Raw genomic sequence first — 24,733 nt, 5'->3', positions numbered from 1 at the left:
GTGATACATGCCCAGTTGCCCAGTTGTCTAGTTTGCAGCTCTTCTGTAACCTTACACACAGTCCTCTATCCTGTCCTCAGCTGACAGCCATCCTTTCTCATCACAAACTCACTACTCTGAATAAACCAAAGTTTTGATTATCATATTTTGCGGTTTTTTTTTTAGTTTCATCCAACTTGCAACCATAAAAGCAAGCAAACTTAATGTATAAGCACAAGCTCTGGGAAAAAGAAATTTACACATAAGTTGAAACACACTTCTTATATCAATCAGCAACTGTCATAATAATGCTGAGTAACAAGCCAACCTAGAACTCAGTGACTACACCTTAAGACTCTGTGATATGGTTTGGATCTGTGTCCCCAGCCAAATCTCATGTTCAATTGTAATCCCCAATGTTAGAGGTGGGGCCTGATGTGAGACCATCAGATCACGTGGGCAGTTTCTAATAGTTTAGCACCATCCCCCTAGTGCTGCTCTCATGAGAGTTCTCATGAGATCTTGTTGTTTAAGAGGGTGTAGCACCTTTCCCCTCTCCTGCTCTGGCCATATGAAGATGTGCCTGCTTCCCCGTCACCTTCTGCCATGATTGTAAGTTTCCTGAGGACTCCCCAGCCATTCCTCCTGTACAGACTGTGGAACCAAGACTCAAAGAGGTCTTTATAAAGACCTCTTTTCTTTATAAATTACCCAGTCTCAGGTATTTCTTTTTAGCAGTGTGAGAAAGACTAATACACTTTGCTTTAGGCTGCAAGTCAGCTTGAATAACTCTATTCCACAAGTGGTCATTCTAGACCCTTTGGTAGAGAGACAGCTGCTCATATCAAAAGAAGTTGAAGCATTCCAGAGGTTCATGTGGACACATGTGAAGCATCTTAAGACCTGGAATCAGAACTCACACACTGTCACTTCCTATATAATCCATTAGCTGAAGCAAATCACAGTCCCAAATCCAGATCAGTAGAGTAGGGAAATACACTCTACTATAGTAAGGAGAAAGAGTAAATATTTGCCAAACAATGAGCTAATCTACAACACCTATATACACATCAGCTAGTTACTCCTTACACACTAAACATTTCCCTGCCACTCAATATTTATGTCTTTCTTGCCAGATATTCCCAGAGTTAGAAGCTAGATAACACAATACCTCTAGAGATAGGGAAGTTATCTCTATAACAAAACCTTCATGAGGCCTACCCACCATTGCCTCTTCAGCATTAGGTAACGGAAATTAAATAATAAACAGATATTAGAGCATTAGGTAAGAGATAAGCCTTTCTTCTAGTTGTATGTAGCAGTCACTAGAAATAGATGCATGTATAATAGATGTGTAATTCAAACACACACACAAACCACAGACATTTTTGCCCAGGGCTTTCTTTTAATAGATATGTGGTCAAAGACACACAACCAGCCCAACTCCTGGCTAAATATAAATCATATGATCCCAGGAATAGAATTCATAATCTTATGTTACAAAAACACCATCCTCGAATAGAACACCCAGGACTTCAAACAACTCTATTTTCTTCTTGGACCAGCACCTACGAGCCACCGTAGAAATAAGCCCATGCTCAAATCCAGCCTCACACAACTATGAAAACCTAAAAACAGCCAGAGCCAGCAACTTACCCACTTGTATGAGTTTTCCAGTTACATTCTTGAAGACAGGCTCTGGGTCAAGTGTGTCCTGAAAGAGTGAGACCACATAAAGTAAATCTTAGAGCAGCAGACCAGGCCTCTGTCTGTCTCAGAACTTCCTAAGCACAGAAGCAACTGTAAGTGTCCCTATACCACCCATATTTCTCTTTAGGAATGAAAGAACTAGTATGTCACTGCTGGGAGTGCTGCAGGAAGACAGCTCTCAGCTGTCCTCACCCCACAAGGATTGCTTCTGTTAAAGAAAGCCTCCACATTCCAGATCACCTCATTCCTGGGGCAGCCGTGTCTGATGAACAATTATTATGATGGTGGGTCCAGGACAATTCTGAAGGACCATTCCAACATCAAAGCTCCCCATGGGTTGGCTGAGGCTTCCATTGTGACTGCATTGCAGTTCAATTCTCCCACTGCCCAATCTCACTTTCTTTTCTTCCCTTCCACAACTGCCAATCGCCATAGGACTCCTTAAATTTCATGTGCATTCATTTCCACTCAGAATCTGCTTCTGGGACAGCTCAAACAGTGCTAATGTTTAGTCACCATACTCTCTAAGATCATACCTGTTTCGTCAAGTTCTTCTGGGTTAAATCAGAATTTCTAGGACAAAATTTTCCTAGACTAGTATAACAAAAGATGAGAATAAATTGGTGTAGTCCCAGAAGAAGATAGAAAGACTAGAAGAACTGAAGAGGCAGTGTGCAAATGAACACTGCTATGTTTTTTGTTTTTTTTACAAGAAGAACTTATTTTGGGATAGATGAAATAGGATTGTCAAGGGTGCTTAGTCTGTAATTAACTGACAGCAGAATGACTTAGTACTCAAATGTCAAAGGTGTTTGAACCAGAGTGACTCCATCTTGAAAAGGGGCTGGGTAAAATGAGGCTGAGACCTACTGGACTGTACTCCTAGGAGGTTAGGCATTCTTAGTCACATGATGAGACAGGAGGTCACCACAAGATACAAGTCACAAAGACCTTGCTGATAAAAGGCTGTGGTAAAGAAGCCAGCCAAAACCTGGCAAAACCAATACGGTGATGAAAGTGACCTCTGGTCATCCTCACTGTTCATTATATGCTAATCACAATGGATTAGCATCTAAAAGACACCCGTACCAGTGCCATGACAGTTTACAAATGCCATGGCAACCCAACCTCAGGAAGTTACCCTATGTGGTCTAAAAGGGAGGAATCCTCAGTTCCAAGAATTGCCCACTTCTTTTCCAGAAAATCATGAATAATCAAGAGTTTAGCATATAATCAAGAAATAACTATAATTCATCAAGCAGTCCATGCCACTGCCCTGCCTGTGGGGTAACCATTCTTTTATTCTTTTGCTTGCTTAATAAACTTGCTTTCATCTTACTCTATGGCCTCTCCTCGAATTCTTTCTTGCACAAGGTCCAAAAACCCTCTCTTGGATGCGGGGGGATCTGGATCAGGACCCTTTTCTGGTAACAAAAAGACCATTCTGTCTTCACTTCAGCCCTAGAGACTGAGGTGTTGCTAAGTAATACATAGTGACAATCCTTTACAATTGGGATGGATCAGGCTGAAATTGAAAACAGGAACTTTATAGGTACATCTCATTCCCAGGGACTGTCACTGGTACCCTGAAATATGGCTCCAGGCATATCAGCAGTTTGAGCCATTAAGATAATCTCTCAACTATATCATTTACAATTCCCAAATTCTAAGCTTTCTAGGTCAGGTTCCCTAGAGACAGAGTCTGAGACAGGGAATATTGTGCAAATGACTGACTGAACATGCTTGCAGGTAAAATCTGTAAGGAAGTGATGGGAGGATAGAACAGGAAAAAACCCTAGATGAAGATGCAGGTTAAGCCAACGTCTACACTTTTTCTGCTTCCACAGGGAATTTTGGAGCATGAATAGCACCCCAATTGTCCCACTTTCTTAACAAGCCCAGATGTTTTTATCCACATATTTGTCAGTCATTGGGTGGGGGTTGCCCTTGGTTAAGTGTAGGCATGGCAAGAAACGTACCTCCCAAACATTTCTAGATGATGCAGCTTTCTAGGCCAACAAGAGGGACAAGCCTGAACTGTGAGCAACTAATGCTCACAGCAGTGGCCAACAGGCACCCTGGCTCCATGAAAGGAATCTTGAAAGGGAGGAGAACCAAAAGGGACTGTAACACTGAGCAAATACCATGTGCCAAGGTACTGTGCAGGTGAGAAATATAAATGCAAGGCTGAATCACAACAAGCATTACCTCAGTGTCCTCTTCTGTCCCTATAGCTATTCCAGGCTAGCCACAGTCTTTGGTTGTGTTGCAGGCTATCTTGAGAACAATTTCTGTTCTTGTGAGGAAGGATCCCTACAGGAGGATCCAGACAGGAAAATGGAAAAGAAAAGGCAGTGGTCTCTCAAGAAGTACTCTCTTACAGACTGACTATGTTGAATAATCCTTTTAAAAGATTATGAACTTTAGTAGAGAAGTTCCTTCTTGGTTTATGTGATTCTCATAAGTCGAGTCATCAGGAATAAGTGATTGCGGGGAAGCCCACAGTCCCCACATTCAGAAACAGGCTGACAGAAGTTGATTAAATTCCAACTACAGAGTCATAACATTTCACCTACCTAAATCAAGCATGTAACTTAAAAACATGTAGCTAGTCTCATCCTATACCTGAATGAGAGGCTCAGGAAACTATTTCTACTACCCTTCCATCATTGTACAACTAGATCCAATGCCTGACATAGAAAGGGATGGATCCAGTCATTAAGTCTTCATGTTGCACTGAGTAAAATACTTCACCTCAACAGACTTAATTTCCCATTTTATTATGAGGAATTTGAATTAAGTGGTTTATTTATTGAACAAGTATCTCTGGAATACCTACTATGTGCAAGACAGTTTGCTAAGAGCCCAGGACAGAATGGCAAAGAGACACAGAGCCACTGTCCTAGTGGAGATCACAACTAAGTAAGGAAGGGAACTAACACAAACAAGTTCAAAAATATTAATTGCAATATATACTATGAAAGAAAGAGGTGATGAAATAAAAAATAATGTCAAGGACATATTTTTGGATGGGATTTTTATGGAAGGCCCCTGTATAAAAGTAATATTGAAGCTGAAACCTAAAGATGATAAGGAGATGATCAGGTCAAGAAAATTCCAGACAGAGGGGCTAGACTGTGCAAAGGTTCTGAATAGGAGTGAACTTAGCACGTTTAAGAAGCTGGAATATTAGGGCGGATGGAGTATAGTGAGCAAGCAGCACAGAGACACAACACAGAGTTGGACAGAACCAGATTGTGTAGGTCAGAATAAAAAGTACAGATTTATCCTTAGAGCAGTGAGGAGCCATTGCAGGATCTCAAATAGATACTGTTGCTGGCAGTACCGCTTGGGACAGGCCCCATGCCAGCCCCCAGCAATGGGCAGCACGCCCCAGGAAAGGTCCCCCAACCCTGTCCCCTACGCGAGCTGTGGTGCCTCAAATAACCTCCCCCACCAGCCCCCGCAACACCAGCAGTGACACCCTGGATAGTGCCACTGCCCATGGCAGTTCACTCCCAAGTTGTCCCCTATGCTTAAGGCTGTGCGGGCCAAGACGGTGAACCGATCCCACCAACTTACCTTTCTAGGTGGGGTGTAGTCTCTGTCAGTGCCAACAACCGCAACAGCAAGGTGAGCTGAGCCCGTATGGCAGACTCTAGCCTCCAGCATGGGCGATGGCCGGCTACTCCCACTTCTCCACGAAGCCAGCTCCGGAGCAGGTGGGCCCACGTCTGAAATGGCAAGACTCCCGCTTGCCATCCTTTATAGACGGGGTTCCTAGACTACATGTTCGGATTGGATGAGAGCAAACTTCAAGGTCTACTCTAATTGGGCTTCATTTCTGTGGTCTGATTGGCTAACCTAAAACTTGTTCTCATCCAACCAGAAGCTATTCTGGCCAGGCTGAGCTGCGGCCCCTTTAAGGGGGTGTGGTGCTTCAGCCCTGAGGAGAGTGCTTGTCAGCGTGAGTGCCCCTACGGAAGCCCACCCGGCCGGGCCAGAGAGAAGTCGTTGGCAGCCGCAGCGGCGATGGCAGCGGCCCCCGAGAAGTTGGCGGTGGCGGTGGCAGTGGCCCTCAACAAGTCGGCGGAGGTGGCGGTGGTAGCGGCCCCAGCCAGCCCGGCCTGGCCACAGGGAAGTCAGTGGCGGCGACGGCGGCCCCAGCCTAGCCAGAGGGAAGTCGGGGTAGGCGAAGGGGGCGGCTGCTCGCTCAGAGCGAGTTTCTTTGGAGAAGCTGTGGTGGCTTCACTGTGATGGCGGAGGATGAGACAGGTCTCTGCGGTAAGTGGCGGGTACCCCATCGGGAATGCTCCAGACCTCCCTGCTCCTTCTCCGCGGCTCCCTGCTTTGTCTGGGATGAGTTGGTGGCAGTATGGGGTGCAACACTGCCAGCGGCGAGGGATGGTTTGGGGTGCTGTCAGGTGTTACATTGCCCCCAGTGGGTGGGGGGGGCGCGGGTGTGAGATCCACGACATCATTGCCTGTGTCTGGGAGCTGGTTGGGGGCACTATCCAAGGCTGCATCGCCCACATAGGGAGTGGGTTGGGGGCACTGTTTGGGGCTGCAATGCTGGCGGTGGAGGATGGTTTAGGGGGTGCTACACTGCTGGTGGGGGGAGGGGTGGCGTTAAAGGCATCATGGGGACTACACTGAGACAGAGGTTGGGGGGCTTGTCGGGAGAGCTACACAGGGTTGGACTGCCTGTGGAGTGGGGTAGAGGGTTGGTGGGGGCACTCTTGGGGTCGGATACACAGCCTGAGTGGTGGGGAGGCGGCGGGTGGGCCAGGTGCTCTCAGGGATCTGCGCTGCCTCTAAAGAGCGGGTGAGTGTGCTATTCCGGGCTGCCTGGGTTGTGGCAGGGGCAGGTTGGGTGCGCTATCAGGAGCTACCCGAGCTAGCCATGGGGGTACTTCCCAAGGTGGAGAGGGAGTTTGGAGTGCTATCGGTGGCTGCAATGCCCAAGGAAGGGAGTTGGTTGGGGGCACTATTCAGGGCTGCACTGTTCCCGACGGGGAGGGAGTTAGGGCACTCACTATTCAGGGTTACAGCGCCCGCAGCGGGGGGTGGTTTGGGTGCCATATGGGGGCATCACTGCCTGTGGTGGGGGTCTGCTTGGGGATGCTATCTGTGGCTACATTGCCCACCCCAGGGAGCCTGTTGGGGTGCTATCCCGGGCTGTGCTGCCCATGGTAGGGGGGTGGCTTGCGGGTGCCATCGAGTGCTGCAGTGTCTAAGGCAGGGGCAGGTTAGGGGCTGCCATGACATGCTACACTGCCGGTGGTGGGGGATGGGGTGTTGGCACTATCCTGGGGCTACACTGCCGGTGGCAACGGGTTAGGGGCTCTGTTGGAAGCTGCATTGCCGGTGGCAGGTGATGGAGGTTTCAGTGACAGCGGTGGTCTCTGAGAGAGGAGTGGTCCTCCTCTCCCCGGACTCTAAAGGGCCATCTGCTGCTGTGTGGCGGGCACACATTTCTGTAGCAGACACCATGGGGTGACAGGGCCCTGTGGGTGGAGGTCTCAGGAATGGGAACCAGCACATGGGTGGGGAGGACTGGCTGGAGCTGAGTTTCTGCTGCTCCTGCTTCCTGAGCACAGCCTGGGTGGCCCCAGTGGTTCCTGTGGAGTGGGAAGCCCAGGCACCATGTTGTCTCCAGTCTCTACTCCCTAGCCAGTTTGGGCCAAAAAGAGATGCTGTGGTCTTTGGAGGGTGGGTGTGAGTGCCTTCACTGAAACTGGCCCATGCCACCCATTGGCCAGCATGACAAGGTGGGGGTCTAATGCTACCATTTTCTTGTGTCCTATTCTAGGCTTTTCTGGCTTTGCCTGCCCAGCTGCTCCATGCCAGGAGAAAGAAGACCTATCTGCTGCATGCTGGAGGCTGGAGCCTGTGGCACCACGGCTCACCTCGCTGCAGTGGGTGGCAGTGACAGAGACTGCAGAGCGCCGGAGAGGTGGGAGTGTGGCTGGCTGCCACCAGGGCAGGGATGGGTGCAGAGGTGGTCAGGTGGCAGCCTCTGAGGTGGCCTTGGTTCCTGGGTCCCGCCCCCCCCAGCTGTTTATGGCAGGCAGAGCTGGGGTTACCACTGCTTCTGATGCACCATGTGCAGGTGGCAGCTACAGTTGAGCTGTGGGGTGGCAGTGCTGGTTTCTGTTCTTCTCTTCCTTTTTGTCCCTGATCCAGGGCGCTGGTCGCAGGCGCTGGTTACCCTACAGCCACTGGGATGGGGCTGGGCGCCGGTTCCAGTCCTCCTCCTGCTGCGGGGCCTGATTTAGGCGCCGCAGCAGGGTCTGGCCCTTAGGTCCGCGTTGCTGGAGGAAGCGGGCAGGATCAGGGGTTGCCACCACGCTGCCGGATGCCATCTCTAAGTGGCAGGTGCAGCAGAATGCACAGGAGGCTGCAGGGCTGGTCTCAGACAGTCTGGGAGTCACCCAGGGCACCTCCCCCTACCCTAAGATCGGTGCTTCCTTGGCCCAAGCCCAGAGTGTGGGGTCGTGGGCTCTGGGCCAACTGCAGCACCCAGGATGAGTAAGCTCTAGTTTTTATCACCCTGTAGCTGCGTCGTCGACCACCTAAATTAGGCACTATGGTGACATCTGGTCCTGGGATTCCTGCTGCTGGTGGGGGAGGACAGGGCCAGGGGTTGCCACTGATACTGATTTGTGCCATTTCCAGGTTGCAGCTGTGGCTGAGCCCATGGCAGATTCTTGCGGGGCTGCTCCCCGAGGGCATGGGGTCGGGGAGTGTACCGCCATCCCACCCTAGGGTCCACTTTTCCTTAGGCCTGGCCCAGAGCACAGGTTTGCAGGCGCTGGGCACTGTGCAGCCACAGAGTTGTGACTGAGCACCTCCTGCCCTCCCGCACCTGCGGGCTGACTGTGGCAGTATCTGGTCCTGGGTTCCATGCTTCTGGGGTCAGTGTCCAGGGATGTCACTGCTGCTGCCCCATGCCATGTGTAGATTGCTGTGGCAGCTGATCCCAGAGCAGCGGCTGTCAGAGCTGGTCCCAGATAGCCTGAATGTCGCCTGATGCGCCAGCCAAAGGGTCCGTTCTTTCTTAGCCCACACCCAGAGTGAGGATTGCAGGCTCTGGGCACTGCACCACTGGCATGGGGAGATAAGTGGTGGGGGGCTCCCTTACTTGCTCCACACAAAGCCCGGGTTGTCAGGAGTCAGCTCTCTCGCCAGCATGCCCCAGTCTCATCCTTGGTCAGCCCAGAGCACAGAGGCCTACTCAGTCCTGGCTCCATATCTTGTGCCAGGCAGGCACAGAGGCACAGAGCCTCAGCAGCTTTGTCTGTGGCTGGGCTAAACTGGTGCCCACCTCATCTTGACCATCTGCCCAAGTGGGCATGGCCTCCAGCATTGCTTCCCAGGCAGCACATTTGTTGCTCGTGGGGCACTTACTGCTTGGCCTCCCAAAGTGCTGGGATTACAGGTGTGAGTCTCTGCGCCCAGCCTGTGGGAACTGTTTTAAATGTCGGCTGAGAAGAGGAAACATTGAAAAGTGGCGGGGACACAGCATTTCCTGACCGCACACCCGACACCAGGCATGTATCAAAAGCTCTGCTAGGAAAACATATTCAGAGAGGTCTGGTAACTTACTTCAGGTCACACAGCAAGTGAGAGGCAGAGTGGTAGGCAAACCCAGGCCTGCTGGGCTAGTTTCTCCCCCTGTCACATGGACCTGGGCCATCTCTCAGGCACAGCAGAAACCCACCCAGGAAGACAAAAAAGGGCTGACAAGTTTGGAAAGCCAGGAAATCTCTCGTGCAAGGCTGAGACCTTTGACGCCCCTAGGGGAGTGGACTAGGGGAACTGGGCCATGCCTGTGAACACCAGGCTGATGACATCTACCAGCTGCCTCCTAACGAAACCCACCCCAGGGCCTTTGCCCCAGCTACCTCCTCACCACAATCACCCCAGGGCCTTTGCCCCAGCTACCTCCTCACCACAATCACCCCAGGGCCTTTGCCCCAGCTACCTCCTCACCACAATCACCCCAGGGCCTTTGCCCCTGCTGCCTCCTCACCACACCCACCCCAGGGCCTTTGCCCCTGCTGCGTCCTTACCACACCCACCCCAGGGCCTTTGCTCCTGCTGCCTCCTCACCACACCCACCCCAGGGCCTTTGCCCCTGCTGCCTCCTCACCACACTCACCCCAGTCAAATGGTATTTCTGGTTCTAGATCCTTGATGAATTGTCACACTGTCTTCCATAATGGTTGAACTAAAGTAATATTTTTCTTAAGCTGCTTATTGGTGATATGTACTCTCAAAGCAAAAACAGCCAAGTATGTTATTTTCACAGATGTCAGCCTACGCAAGTGTGTTTCCAAAATCTCTGGTTACTTGGGTTTCTAACCCTTCCCCTCAACTATGTAGATGGTATTCTAGTGTTTCCCTGAATTTTCTAGCACAGAGGAAAAGCCAGGGTCAGCCTGATTTTCATTCATTTCTAAGTACTTTTCTCAGATCCGGGAATGGTTTAAAGTTTTCCAGCATTTCAATACATATTCTGCCAGGATATGTCTATGTGAAGATTTCTTTTTATAGAACATGATTTTTTTTAAAGGTCAAGAAAAAATGTTCTCTTTGTTGTTTTTTTTTCATTAGTTTGTTGTTCTACTCTATTCTGAAAATTTTATTATATTAATCTTGGAGTTTTAAAATTGGGTTTCACAGAGCTCTCGTCGTCATCACTTTCATTCTGTTATCCTTTTCCTCTACATTCTTGGAGGACTTCTCCAATGTATTCTTAATATCACTGATTTGATTTTCTTTTCTTTGTGGTATCAGTCTTGCTGATAAATACCTTCGTGTAGATATTTAAATGCTTTTTGATTCCTTGCAAATCTTTTTGTTTTTTTAATTGTATTTTAGGTTCTGGGTTACATTTGCAGATCGCGCAAGATTATTGCATAGGTACACACATGGGAATGTGGTTCGCTGCCTCCATCACCCCATCATCCACATCTGGCATTTCTCCCCATGTTGTCCCTCTCCGACCTCCCCATCCTCCCCCGCTGTCCCTCCCTTGTTCCTCAAAACAGACCCCAGTGTGTGATGTTCTCCTCCCCGTGTCCATGTGTTCTCATTGTTCAACACCTGCTGCCTGTGAGTGAGAACATGTGGTGTTTGATTTTCTGTTCTTGTGTCAGTTTGCTGAGAATGCTGGTTTCCAGATTCATCCATGTCCCTACAAATGACATGAACTCATTGTTTCTTATGGCTGCATAGTATTCCATGGTGTATATGTGCCACATTTTCCTTGTCCAGTGTATCATCGATGGGCATTTGCTTTGGTTCCAGGTATTTGCTATTGTAAACAATGCCGTTATGAACATATGTGTGCATGTGTTTTTATAATAGAATGATTTATAATCCTCTGCATATATTACTCAGTAATGGGATTGCTGGGTCAAATGGAATTTCTATTTCTAGGTCCTTGAGGAAGCGCCGCACTGTCTTCCACAATGGTTGACCTAGTTTACACTCCCACCAGCAGTGTTAAAGTGTTCCTATTTCTCCACATCCGCTCCAGCATCTGTTGTCTCCAGATTTTTTAATGATCGCCATTCTGACTGGTGTGAGATGGTATCTCAATGTGGTTTTGATTTGCATTTCTCTAATAATCGGTGATGATGAGTATTTTTTCATATGTTTGTTGGCCTCATATATGCCTTCTTTTGAAAAGTGTCTGTCCGTATCTTTCTCCCACTTTTGAATGGGTTTGTTTGCTTTTTATTTGTATATCTGTTTTAGTTCTTTGTAGATTCTGGATATTAGCCCTTTGTCAGATGGGTAGATTGCAAAATTTTTTCCCTTTCTGTTGGTTGCTGGTTCACTCTGTTGATTGTTTCTTCTGCTGTACAGACCCTCTGGAGTTTAATTAGGTCCCAGTTGTCTATTTTGGCTTTTGTTGCCAACGATTTTGGTGTTTTAGTCATGAAGTCCGTGCCTATGTTACATATATTCCTTTTCATCTCCTTCCATTTCTTTTTTTTTTTTCCCCTTTTTTTCTTTTTCGTGAGACAGAGCCTTGCTCTGTTGCCTAGGCTGGTGTGCAGTAGCACCATCTCAGCTCACTGCAACCTTTGCCTCCTGGATTCAAGCAATTTTCTGTCTTTGCTTCCTGAGTAGCTGGAATTACATGTGCCCACCACTGCTCCTAGCTAATTTTTTGTATTTGGGAAGTAATTGGGTCATGAGAGCGTAAACCTACATCACAGGGCTGTTTCCTAGATGCCGGGACCAGTTTAATTCTCACAAGCTCTCATTTTGTGGAGGAGGAATTTCCACCCAAAGGCCCCGCTGCCAGGATGTGGAAAAGCTGAAACCTGAGCTCAGGTCATACCAACTAAATCCGGGTTCCCATCACCCCATGACACAGCCCTCAAGCCCCTTCCCCCTGGAATGGTGACATAGCAGTGGGCTTGGCCATGCACTGTCTGACCCTGGCTGGCAATGAACCGAGGAGACCACCCAGCTGGGACACAGGGAGGAGACAAAGAGGAGACCCCTCAGCAGGGGTCTGTTTCTCCTGCTTGGGCTTGTCCTGCACCCAGGGCCAATGTGGTCCTAGGGGTATCCAGAACCCTCCCTTCCTCTTCCAGGTGTCCCCAGAGCTTCAGAAAAGTCCATACTTAAAGTAAGATTCAATCAAATCATTTTCAAAAAAGAGGATACATACATACATGCATACATACATACAGAAGCAGGAGTGTACAAGCCTGGGCGACATAGCAAGACTCCACCTCTACCAAAAAAAATTTAGCCAGGCATGGGGATGCATGCCTGATTGTCCCAGCTACTCAGGAGGCTGAGTCAGGAGGCTCACTTGAGCCTAGGAGTTCAAGGCTGCAGTGATCTATGATTGTGCCGTTGCACTCCAGCCTGGGCAACAGAGCAAGATTGTGCCTCTACAAATAAAAATTTTTTAAAAGGAAGTATGACTGTGTCTGTGTGTCAGAGCATGCAAATTCAATAGGTGTGTGTGTATGAGAGAGAAAAGACCACACACACACACACACACACACACACACACACACACGTGATGGAAAGAATGAGGACAGTTAAAGGAAGGAGAGACACACACACATTCTTAGCCAGAGTGACACTGAGAGGCCTGGCCCACTGGGTGGGGGGGCTCATTTGTTTGAAGTGGCTTGGGTTGAACCAAATAAACAAATGGCACAGCTCTAGAACTGGCACACCCGGCACCCCATTGAATTTTCATTTTTGTTTTTTTAACAAAAACAGGGTCTCACTGTTTCCCAGGCTAGTCTCAAACTCCTGGGCTCAAGTGATCTAATCGCCTTGGCCACCCAAAGTGCTGGGATTACAGGCGTGAGCCACCAAGTTTTACCTACTGAATTTTCAGAAAAACGCCATGAGGTCGCTCTTCTAATCCATGTTACATCTGGTGGGGCTAAGGCTTGGGAGGGGAAGCCTGCTGCTCAGGGTTACTTGTGACACTTGATGAGTCGCCTGTGAGCCAATTCATTCCAAGCCCAAGCCCTTCTTCCATGCACCGGCATGTCCAGGTCCCTCAGCAGCAAGGACACAACATGGGGCCCCCTCAACTGGGGGTCTCTTGAGGCCTCTTCACGCCCTACAAGTGGCATGTATATACATCCTTTGTGTGCATTAATTCATTTGTGTGCATTTATTCATTCTTTGGTGTGTGTATTCATTCATTCCTTTACTCATTTCTTGGTTTGGGCATTCATTCACTCATTCCTTTCTATGTGCAGTCATTCATTGCCCTCTTCCTCTCTCCCTCCCTCCCTTCCTTCCTTTCTTCCTGCCTCCCTCCTTTGCTCCAGTGCCTCCTTCCCTCCATTTCTTCCTTTCCTTCCTCCTTCCCTCCTTCCCTCCCTCCCTTTGTTTCTCACACACTTTTGACCCCTCAGGGCTATGCTCATTCCATGTGCTTATTGGCTCCCATCTAGGTCATACTGGGTAAGAACAGGGAGGACGCTTCTGGGCCATTGGCTGGGACCTAGTCCAAGGCAGTGAGCTGTAAGTGGGAAAGGACCACCATGCAAGAGCTCAGCAGGACATGGAGGCCTGACAAGGCTGCGGGGTGGGAGAAACACATCCTGGGTGCCTTCCCCAGCTTCCCCTCCCCACCCCTACTCATTCACTCAACACCTATCAGGGGCTGCTTGGGGCCTGGCCCCACCTGCCCTCCTCCAGCTCACAGGGCCAGGGTGCTGAGAGAGAATTACAGGACCAGTCTGGGTGCGGTGGTTCATGTCTGTAATCCCAGTACCTTGGGAGGCCATGGTGGGTGAATCACTTGAGGTCAGGAGTTTGAGACCAGCCTGGCCAACATAGTAAAAATCCGTCTCTTAAAAATACTGAAAATTAGCTTGGCCCACATGGTGGTGCATACCTGTATCCCAGCTACTAGGGAGGCTGAGGCAGGAGAATGACTTGAACCTGGGAGTTGGAGATTGCAGTGAGCTGAGATCATGCCACTGCATTCCAGCCTGAGTGAAAGAGCAAGACTCCAACGTAAAAATAAAAGAGAGGCTGGGCGAGGTGACTCACGCCTGTCATCCCAGCACTTTGGGAGGCTGAGGCAGGCAGATCACGAGGTGAGCTGCATAAGTCTTTGCATGAGTTCCCTGTTTTATGATTCTGTGTAAAGTCTCTGAGGCCTTTGTCAGGTGTGAGGCCTCTGTGTGAGAACCAAGAAAGGTCTCTGAAATTTGCAGGAGGTCTCTGTGGGACTGAATGAAGTCTGTCAGTGTGGTCTCTATGGGGTTCTCTGAAGGGGTCTGTGTGAGGACTCTGGGAATCTCAGTGCTGTGTCTCTGTGGGGCACCATGAGGTCTCTGAGAGCTCTGTGGGGTCTCTGGAGGCCGCAGTGTGTCTCTCTCTGTGGCAGTGAGTGGTCCCGGTGGGCTCTCTGTACGAGATGTCTCTGTGAGGTTTCTGTGGGAGGTCTCTGTGGTCTCCACTGCTGGCCTCGCTGCACCCCATGGGAGACTGAGTAGCAGAGGGGTAAGGGCTTGCTTGCGCCTTCCTATATTCTTGTTGGTTGGCCAGCGTTTCCCATGGCACTTCTCCTGGCCTGAGCCATGGGGTCCACACGTCCAGTTCCTCCACATCCCAGAACTCGCTTGCTGGTTTCCTGAGGGAACCCAGCAGCAAACAGCCAGACATGGCCCATCCTCAGTAGTCAGGGTCCCAGCTCTGTGACTCTTTCTCTCCTGAGCTCCCCAGGGGACTGGTGCTGATTTCTGCTCAAGGTCCCAGCCCATCCTGCTGGTCCTGGCTCTGCTGTCACTGCTGGGTCCACCTTGGAGGCTGTCTCAGTCATCTGGGCCCCAGACTGACCTGGCCCTAGGACAGGCCACATGCTGGGGACTGTTGCTTACTGCCCCCTTCACCCCAAGTGCCAACCAGTCCCACATGCTGGGGGCAGGGCCATTTCCATTTTCATCTAAATCAGTGGCACCGCCTGGCACGGTTCTCTCCACCATGGAAATGAGGCCCCCAGAACTGGGTCTCCTGTGTGCCTGTATGTGCACAAGGCACAGAAACTCCCTTTAGAGACCTCACACTCCTCTCCCTGATTTGTGGGGACCTCCTGCTTTTTCATACGGAGAGGGCCCAGAGAGGAGGAAGCTGTGCTGAAAACAGAGGGAGACAGAGTGGGGATGGCTCCTGCCCTGCCCACCCCCTGCCCATTCTGGACAGGTCACTTTCAGCTGCCTTGTGTGTTCAAATCCTGCCTGCCATCCTGCCTGCCTGCCTGCCTGCCTCTTCCCCTGCTGGTCTGTGGGGCAAGAAAGGACCTCAGGAGCCGGGGGAGATTTGCTGTGTGACCCCAACTCAGCTGCTAGGGTTTTTCTAAGTCACCACCTCTCCCCTGGGGGGGCTGTCCTGGGGCTACATGTATGTTAAAGGTCACCAGACTCCCGAGTCATGCCTGGGGTTCTCTAGTCCTTGCTTTTTCACCTATCGTCAACACATCCTTTTAAAAATTCAATAGGTAGGCCAGGTGCGGTGGCTCATGCGTATAATCCTAGCACTTTGGGGGGCCAAGGCTGGTAGATCACCAGAGGTCAGGAGTTTGACACCAGCCTGGCCAACATGGCAAAACCCCATCTCTATTAAAAATGTAAAAAATTAGCCAGGCGTGGTGGTGGGTGCCTATAATCTCAGCCACTTGGAAAACTGAGGCAGGAGAATCACTTGAACCCAGGGGCTGGGGGTTGCAGTGAACCGAGATTATACCACTGTACTCCAGCCTGGGGAAAAAAGTGAAACTCTATCTCTGTCTCAAAAAAAAAAAACAATTCAGTAGGTTACTATGTGCAAGCTTATTAAAGATGTTAAGAAATTCATCTTTTCTTATTCACTTTGCCTTCTCAGTGGTCTGGCCCTCCGTGTTGGGGGTAAATGCGTTTTTAGGTCTGTGGTCTGGGAGCTGGAACAGGGACAGACCCTGGGGTGGGGCCAGGATGAGCCATAGGCCCCTCTATGCCTGTGGAAGGGGTTGGAATGTCAGAGGCTCCCAGGTCATGGCACCGCCTACGGAGCCCTCACACCACTTTGCCTCCTTTTCAATTCTTTGTCTGCATCCCGCTCCCGCTGTAGTTCTACAGAGTCCCACCATCGGAAGCCTCTGCACACACAGGCATGGCCTGCCCCATTCACCCAGAACTACTTCTCTGAAGCTGAGACACACATAGGTGAGATAGACAAAGGCAGGTGACCCAGGAGCAAGGTCATTCACTCATTTTGGGCTGGGGAGCTCATGGTCCTCAGCAGCCTCTGTGAAGGCCTCCTCCCCCACCCCCCACTTTTACATCCACAGTGCTGGAAGGTCTGTCCCAACCCGCACTCCAGAGTGCAAGAAAGGGAGAGGCAGTGGGATGGGGACTCTGTGCTTTGTATGTAGGCTGAGCTAAGAGGGTCCATCTCCATCCCAGCCTTTGCGAGGGAGAGAAGGGGCTTCCCAAGGGCAGGCCTTACCTACTCTCACCCAGGATATCCAGGGTCAAGACTTCCCTGGCTTCTGAACTCAGGGCCCACACTCTTTCACCGGAGCTTCCACTATTTTGTGACACATGAAGGTACTTGACCGTGGCAGTTCCTGGAGCCTGCATGGAGATATTCAGTCCTATGACATCTCTGCAAACCTTCTTCCTACAGCTGCATAAAGTTTGAGGTAGAGAGTAAGTAGTAGAAAGACGGGTTGAACCATATCTCTGAGTGGGATCTTCGTAGGTGTTCTCATCTTGTTTTTAGAATTTTTTGTGGTCTGTATAAAGACAGTATTGTGGAAACCTAAGTTTCAGTGAAGGAACTCAGGATGAAGGTGGGCTTACAACACCACTCTCAGAATCCCTCCATGTCCTGTCACTTCTAGAAAACAAGCCCATACCAAGCACGACACAAATAAACGTCATTATCCTTTTATGGGGGAAAAAAAGAAACTATTTATTTATTTCGGAATATTAAAAGTTCTGTGTTTTCACAGAAGACTACTTGACCTTCTGTGAGACAGCCTTCTTGGGGGAGCAAGAGTTGGGGCTGTCCTGGCCCTGTTGGTCATTGTTGCGCCGGATACTTTTCAAGGACTGTTGATCTCGGATATGCTTCTTTCTGTTGGGGTAACTCTGGCTCTTGAGAGTGGCTTGTTGACTGCTGGCCGCATAGATCACCACCTCCACCAGGAAGAGGTGCCTGCGGTTGCAGGGAAACCCACAGACTGGGGCTTGGAACTCCAGTTTGTGCTGATTTACATGAGAGGCACGATGCTCATGGCAAAGTGTCACTTTTTTCTCCAGCATGTGTCCAGCTGCTGCCGTGAGCCCCTCGGCTTCAGCACAGCTGCTGTACACATGTGATCTGTTTTTCACTATTTTCTGGCTCTTGGCAGTGACTGGAACTGGCTTGCTTTTTTTCACTGAAAAGACCTGCTGAAAGAATTGTTTGATGTTTTCTCTGAAGTCGCTTATTGAAGGAGGCTGTTTCTTTGACGGCAGCAGCCGGAGGCCTTCATCCTGATGGGTTTTTTCTGTTTTCCTGACTGGGGTGAGTTGGGGAGTCCTCAGTTCTTCAAGCCTTTCTTCACATTTTTCTAAGTTGGGCTTCGTTGGGTTCTCACTGTTGTGAGTAGGGGTAAACATCCGGCTCTGGCTCTTGCATGAGCCTTGACATTTCGGGTTCTTGGGCTCCTTGTACCCCAGGTTGCTCCTTCTGGCTGCCATAAGGTCATGTAGCTCCTGGCAAGCCTGCATGTTCCTGGTAGGCATGCTCTGGAGACGGCCGTGGGGCACTTGAGAAGCCAAACTCTCTGTAGCAAGGGGAATGTCAGTAAAACCATCTGGAGGGAGCACAATGGCGCCACAAACTTGAGGCTGGGTATCTGAGTTAGGGAGTTGAGAGCCTTTACTAGTCTGTTCAGCCTCTGAAACACTCACATCCTTACCTGTGGCTTGGTTTGCCAGCATAAAGGTTCCCAAGGGATCTCTGGGTTGTGGCGCTGCCTCCATGGTCTCTCCAGCCCTTGAAGATTGGGGTCCTAAGCTCCTGCTCTGCTGGGTGCTGCCTGTGAGGCTGCATGTGAGGGGCTTAGAAGGCCACCTGTCCTTCTGTTTAGCTGGAGGAGGCTTCAAGGGCCCATGGGCATTCCAAGACAGGATCCCTTGTGGGGCCCTCTAGAACTTCGTAAATGTGGGTGAAGACACCAGAAGACTGTCTGGCGTCTGAACAGATGCTGTGGTCAGCACCTGCTTTCTCAGACCTGCCGGTGGTGATCCTCTTAGGAACGTGACTTTCTCAACTTTTGAGCTAGGCTGAGATTCATAGGTGGCTGAGGAGGGACCGGCAAGCTGTGTTAGGGATAAGGATGAAACCTTTTCCAGTTTAAAGAGCTTAATGGGCTTGAGGACCCTGAGGGCTAGGCTCCAGTTGTGTTTGGCCCACAGCCTCACAATATGGTGTCCCAGCACCTGTCGAGTGCACGGATCGAGGAAGGAAAGCTCCTGGGATGTGTTCACACTGGCTCTTTCACTTTTCGGGGGTGTTAGATTGCTGGTCTTCATGTGGGTGTTGGACACGGGAAAAGCCTGGTTGACAGCAAGCCAGGATCGACGCACACGAATGGGGATAAAGCCCTCACTGATCTGGCTCAACTTCATGCCCACGTGGGCTTTCAGGATGTTTTCTATACGATTTGTCTCTGTTCATCTTAATAAATCACTTTCTGAGTTTCTCTTCAAGGGTACCTTCAAGTCTCTTTCCGATTCCTCAGAGACTTGAGGTTCTGCCCCCACAACCTTCCCTGGGAAGCTTTCCGTGCACCTGGCTAGATTTTGTGGGGTCTGCCCCCGAATTTGTCCCAGAGGTGTACACGGATTACTCTCTAGCGGGAACATTACCTTTTGTATGTTTTTGCTGCTTTCGCCCATGGACTCGGAGAACTGCAAGGGTCTGAGTTTGCCCCTGGCCTGACTTGTCCCTGGCAGTTTCTCCGGAGGCTGCATCAGATCCAGAGACTCTTGGGTCATTCCCAGGTTGCTTTGGAGTTCAGGACTGACTGGAAAATTCTCAGGAATGATTGCTGTCAAGGTGCCCTGGGGAAGGTTAGGAGTAGAGGCGCTAAAGACATCCTGAGGTTTTTGGGCCCTAGAGGGTAAAGCCAACCCACCTTCTGGTTGTTTAGAAGACCATCCAGGGCCCTGCATTTCAGGGAAGGTGAGAGCTTGCGTCTTATTCTGCGATGCGGGGCAAGCTACTCCAGAATTATTAATCGGGGATGCTAAAGCAGGAGATTGGACTGGGAAAGAGGATTGAAGATGGGCCTGAACCTCCTCCTGAGCCATGTGTGACAGCTGGAATTGGGGTGTGGGCGAAATAAAGGGTTGGGACTCAGGCCTCAGATGGGACAGGCGCTGGGCCTGGTAGAGCAGTGGAGACATTGTAGTCTCTGTTTGAACTGGGCGGACATTGGGAACGGCATTGAACAAGAAAGGAGAAGAGTGTAAAGTAGAAGATCTCTCAGACACCCAGGCATTAGCCTCCAAGGATTCACTGTGCCGAGTGGGGAAGCCCCAGAAAAGCTGGGTATAATTCTTCTGAAAATGTTCCTTCAGGATTCCAGGATCCGAGAGCTTCTGAGGACTGGACGATTGTTTCAAGTTTTCCATGTCCCAGACGGGTTTTAGGGTTGTGGTGTTCTGCTCAGCATTCAATGATTTCACCAAATTCTCCAAAGAATTCAAGTGCTTTTCTGTGTTCATTTGTTTTGGAAATGATCCATCTTTTTCTTTTTCCACTGAAATGTTGATCCTGGCTCTTTCTGTGACTTGTATTCCCACGACATTCTGGCCATCAGAGCTGTGCAAAAAGGGGCTTTCAGCTTCCATCTGACTGTTTGTGGGGTCTCCCGAGGACGATGTTTCTGGTGGGTGGCCGGAAAGATGATCTTGCTGGACCAATGGGTTGGAGACGCACCAGGTTCTGGTAGTTTCTTGAAACCAGGATGCAGACACAGAGGCATGACTGCTTGAGCCGCCAAGGCCTGAGATGGCTGGGCCAGAGGTCGCCACATCCTGACACGGAGATCAGCTTTGATGGATGGTGCCCAGTGGAAGCGCCACTGGGTCACAGTGAGATGGAGTCGTCAGAGTGGAGACCCGCAGGTGAGGAGCAATGAAGCCTTTTGGAGGAGGTGGAGAGCAGGCCAGAGGATCAGGGATGTGTGGTGGGTTAGGGAAAAGCGCAAGTAGCTCAGGTGAGGGGTGATCCAGGGGAAGAGAAGGCTCTGGTGGTTGGGAGGCACTCAGAGGGGAGACTGAGGTGGCCATTTGGCCTGGTGATGGGGTGGAGACCAGGGGTGAAGGATGCTGGATCCGGGGAAGCTAATGGGGAAAGCACGGGAGCGGCATCTTTCATCAGCTCCTGAGGGGCCTGGGAGGTTCCATCAGGCGTTCTTTTGCACTCCTCACCTGGGGGATCTGGACTAGAGAGCTGATCAAAGTCGCCTGTTTTAGGATGCTGCCCCAGGATGCTGCAGGAGGCAGGAGGCACAAGCTGCAGCCAGGAGCAGGTAGGGCCATAGGGCAGAGTGGGTGCGTGGGCCCCGGCCCCTCCACTGCCCCACACCCAGACCCCCCAATTTTCCTATGCCCCTTCACTGCCCCACACACTGCCCAATTCTCCTATGTCCCTCCACCACCCTACATGCTGACTGCCCAATTTCCTATGTCCCTCCACCACCCCACATGCTGACTGCCCAGTTCTATGCCCTTCCACCACCCCACATGCTGACTGCTTAATTCTCCTATGTCCCTCCACCGCCCCACATGCTGACTGCCCAATTCTCCTATGTCCCTCGACCACCCCACATGCTGACTGCCCAATTGTCCTATGCCTCTCTACTGCCCCACACCCAGACCCCCCAATTCTGCTATGCCCCTTTACTGCCCCACACTGATTCCCCAATTCTCCTCCTATGCCCCTCCACTGCCCCACACCCAGACTCCCCAATTCTCCTCCTATGCCCCTCCACCCCACATGCTGACTGCCCAATTCTCCTATGTCCCTCGACCACCCCACATGCTGACTGCCCAATTGTCCTATGCCTCTCTACTGCCCCACACCCAGACCCCCCAATTCTGCTATGCCCCTTTACTGCCCCACACTGATTCCCCAATTCTCCTCCTATGCCCCTCCACTGCCCCACACCCAGATTCCCCAATTCTCCTCCTATGCCCCTCCACCCCACATGCTGACTGCCCAATTCTCCTATGCCCCTCCACTGCCCCACACCCAGACTCCCCAATTTTCCTTCTATGCCCCTCCACCACCCCACACCCTGACTCCCCAATTCTCCTCCCTTACTTCTCCACCACACCACATGCTGACTGCCCAATTCTCTTCCTATGTGCCTCCATTGCTTAACATCCTGACTCCCCAATTTTCCTATGCCCCTCCACCGCCCCACACCCTGACTTTCCAATTTTCCTCCTATGCCCCTCCACCGCCCCACACGCTGACGGCCCAATTCTTCTCCTGTGCCCCTACACCACCCCACAAGCCAACTCCCCAGTTCTCCTCCTATGTTTCTCCATCACCCCACATGCTGATTGCCCAGTTCTTCTATGCCCCTCCACCACTCCACATGCTGACCGCCCAATTCTCCTTCTATGCTACTCCCCCGCGCTGCACCCAGACTCCCCAATTCTTCTCCTATCTTTGGTCCAGGGTTTTATTCCCATCCTCTGTTCCCCTGGTTTCCCCATCTCAGGGCAGCTCCAGGCTGCTGTAAGGCCCTGGGGTTGAATCCCAGCCTGGTAAGAAGGATACAGGGAAGGGGAAGTGCCTCACCGCTGCAGTTTTGAAAGCAAGTCCAGAGTCCTCTCCAGGACTGTCAGGGGGTCTGTAGAAGCTGGAAATCAGGAGACCGGGTTAGGGCAGTGAGGGAGGGGCCTGTGATCTCACAGGAGGCTGAGTGGATGTTTCTTGAGGGAAGACCATGGGGAGTCAGACCCTGGAAACCACGTCTGTGTCCAAAGCCGCATGGCCTGGACAGTGATAGCGAGGCACAGAGGGCAATGCTTTGTTGTCCACAAAGGGCTTCCACACACAGACCCCCCATCCCCATAGTTCTCACAGCTGCCCTGTGGGGAGAAAGGACTGGGGTGGTCTCAAAGTGGAATCAGCCTTAGCAGAGTTGAACAGCTGTCCACAGCTCCCTCACCCCATCCTGATTCAGACACGCATTGGTCTCCTCCCCCTACACTGTGCCCTGCTGGGGAACACCCAGTCCTTGGCCCACCATGGTTTCATGCCAGCACGGAATCTGAGAGGGACCCGGGGTTCTGATTTCCTTCCTAGGAGCCCCCACTTCAGGCTTCTTCAATTGACTTCCTCAGACAGAGTTGCTTCTCTCCGGGGACAGACGAGATCAAATGAACTCTAGTGTGCCCCGGCAGAGCCTTACCTTTCAGACTGTAGTCTTTCTTCCTGCCTTGGGGCCTCCCCCTCCACTGACATCGACACTGGGACAGAAGATGACCGTGGGAGAGAAGATGACCCTGGGAGACAATAAAGGGCAAGGGGCTGAGACCAGCTCTCTCTCTCTCCGCCCCAAGTCCAGCCGCAGCACTCACGAACCGCTCAGCTCTCTCATCTTGCTCAGGGAGCGGTGTGCTTCCTCCCACTCATGTTTAAGTGGATGATAAACTGCTTTTCTTCTTAGAAAAACACGAAGAGGGGGCCAGATGCAGTGGCTCATGCCTGTAATCGAGCGTTTGGGTTAGCCAAGAAGGGTGGATCACCTGAGATCAGAAGTTTGAGAACAGCCTCGCCAGCATAGTGAAACTCTGTCTCTACTAAAAGTAACAAAAATTAGCCAGGCATGGTGGCGCGTGCCTGTCATCTCAGCTACTCTGGAGGCTGAAGCAGGAGAACTGCTTGAACCTGGGAAGCAGAGGCTGCAGTGAGTCGAGATCACCATTGCACTCCATCCAGGGCGACAAGAGTGAGACTCCGTCTCAAAAAACAAACAATAAAACCCACCACAAATAGAGATTTACTATATGAGGAAATACATGTATTATATATATTTCATATGTAAACTATAATATACATAATGTATAATATATAATATAATTTAAGTAACAGTAGAGGTGCTCCTCTACTTGACAAACACCCAGGCTCAGGCCCACGGGCACACCTGAGCTGTCAGGTAGGATTCTGCTTCTCAGGAGATCAGAGGAGACTCCAGGCCCAGGTGGGAGGCCCTGGGTGGCTCAGCATAGCCCCCAGATCACCCCACACAGATGAGGCTGGGCCTTCAGCCACCTGCCCCAGGAAGGGGCTTATGAGCGCCCCCCGCACAGTGCCCTCCACTATGTCCTGACTGGTCCTCACCACTGAGACCAGGGGTTTGGTTTTGCCCTGATGCCTTCTGTGCTCCCCCACAGATGGACTTAGAGCTTGGGATGGAAATCTTAGTCCCGACCAACCCCTGGCTGCTCTTCCTCTCCCTGGAAAGACCATGTTCTGGTCTCCTGACACTTCCCATTGTGGAAGTCTTTCCACTGGATTTGGAAAAGTAGAGCTAATAATAGAAAGAAAGGAGAGAATTGTGCTGTGTGGGTCCGGCCTGAGGGCTCCTTACCATTCTCTTCTCCCCGGGCAATGGTGAGGGTGGATCACGACGGAAATAAGAGAGGCAGGGGGCTAATAGGAAATATAACTCCACGACAAATACCAGGGTGAGGAAGATATCCAACACCCGTGGTGTAAAGCTGGGCGTGTTTATCCACAAATCTCTAAGAAATTTTAGAGGAAACGGAATATTCGCCATCTGAATAGGTATGCTGCCTTCAAGCAACTGAGCTCTGGGCATTCCCTTGCAGACTAGGGACTGGGGCCTAGGCCTGCGTCACAGAGCTGGGGCCTTCACATCACAAAGGGCCTGTGTTGGGGGAGGGGCAGCGAGAGGGGGAGGCTGAAGCACAGCCCCTTCCCACCCTGCAAGCCCAGGATCCCTCCACCCTCCCACCTTCCAGATTCCTCCTTCCCACTAAGTTTTGTCAGTGACAGAACTCAGCCAATTTTCTGTTCTTTCTCCCTGGAACACAGATATTATCTGGTTCCTTTTATCTGTTGGAGATGATGGTATGAGGTTATCTACTTTATAATCCTTGGAAATCTGAAGTTGACTCTGAAACTTTGACTATGTACCAGGGATTTTTATTCTCAGAATCTCATTCGTCCTCAACTCCAGCTTTCCCACACAATGTTTTTGTCTTATATCAATCCAGGGACAAAATGTAAATTTGTTTTACTCTTATTTAGTTTTGTAAATTTTGAATAGTAAGGTTTTTTTTTTTTAAATTGTTTCCATTTCACTTTCAATCAAAGGGACCTACCCACATACAATTAAGATAATTTTTTAAAATTTTATTTGTGTGTTTATTTTCTTTATAGTTCTGGGGTACATGTTCAGGACAGGCAGTTTTCTTACACGGGTCAATGTGTACCATGGTAGTTTGCTGCA

The 24,733-nt window shown here is 50.5% G+C and overlaps 1 protein-coding gene, 1 long non-coding RNA gene and 1 pseudogene across 10 annotated transcripts in view; 1 reads left to right on the top strand and 2 right to left on the bottom strand.

Annotated features, from left to right (window-relative positions):
- Window positions 1–5,425, bottom strand: part of DENND4C (DENN domain containing 4C) — a 229,387-nt gene extending 223,962 nt beyond the window's left edge. For all 3 annotated transcript variants that reach the window (XM_054256518.2, XM_054256520.2, XM_054256532.2), the window contains exons 1-2: window positions 5,272–5,425; window positions 1,636–1,693 (exon numbers count right to left, since the gene is read on the bottom strand). In XM_054256518.2, coding sequence (XP_054112493.2) covers window positions 1,636–1,693; window positions 5,272–5,361 — 148 coding nt within the window. In that variant the 5' untranslated portion in view covers window positions 5,362–5,425. The remainder of the gene's footprint in view (window positions 1–1,635; window positions 1,694–5,271) is intronic.
- A 188-nt stretch (window positions 5,426–5,613) lies between these two features.
- Window positions 5,614–24,733, top strand: part of LOC128932183 (uncharacterized) — a 26,456-nt gene continuing 7,336 nt past the window's right edge. Inside the window, exons 1-4 of one of the 6 annotated variants that reach the window (XR_013534506.1) lie at window positions 5,614–5,973; window positions 7,502–20,363; window positions 20,715–20,770; window positions 22,561–23,856. This is a non-coding gene — a long non-coding RNA (uncharacterized LOC128932183). Of the gene's footprint in view, window positions 5,974–7,501; window positions 23,857–24,733 lie in introns of those variants that run through there. The other 5 variants (XR_013534505.1, XR_013534510.1, XR_013534502.1 and 2 more) reach the window with 5 other exon arrangements.
- On the bottom strand, window positions 17,199–24,092 carry LOC118154752 (spermatogenesis-associated protein 31A1-like; annotated as a pseudogene). The gene is made up of 4 exons (XR_013534514.1): window positions 23,849–24,092; window positions 22,667–22,724; window positions 22,051–22,111; window positions 17,199–20,731 (listed from the first exon to the last, which is right to left on the bottom strand). The product of XR_013534514.1 is annotated as a spermatogenesis-associated protein 31A1-like (transcript).

The sequence above is a fragment of the Callithrix jacchus genome, chromosome 1, assembly GCF_049354715.1.
Source record: "Callithrix jacchus isolate 240 chromosome 1, calJac240_pri, whole genome shotgun sequence".
NCBI classification, from domain to species: domain Eukaryota; kingdom Metazoa; phylum Chordata; class Mammalia; order Primates; family Cebidae; genus Callithrix; species Callithrix jacchus.
Note: the sequence above shows the minus strand (reverse complement) of the source record. Positions and strands in the feature narration are given on the sequence as shown.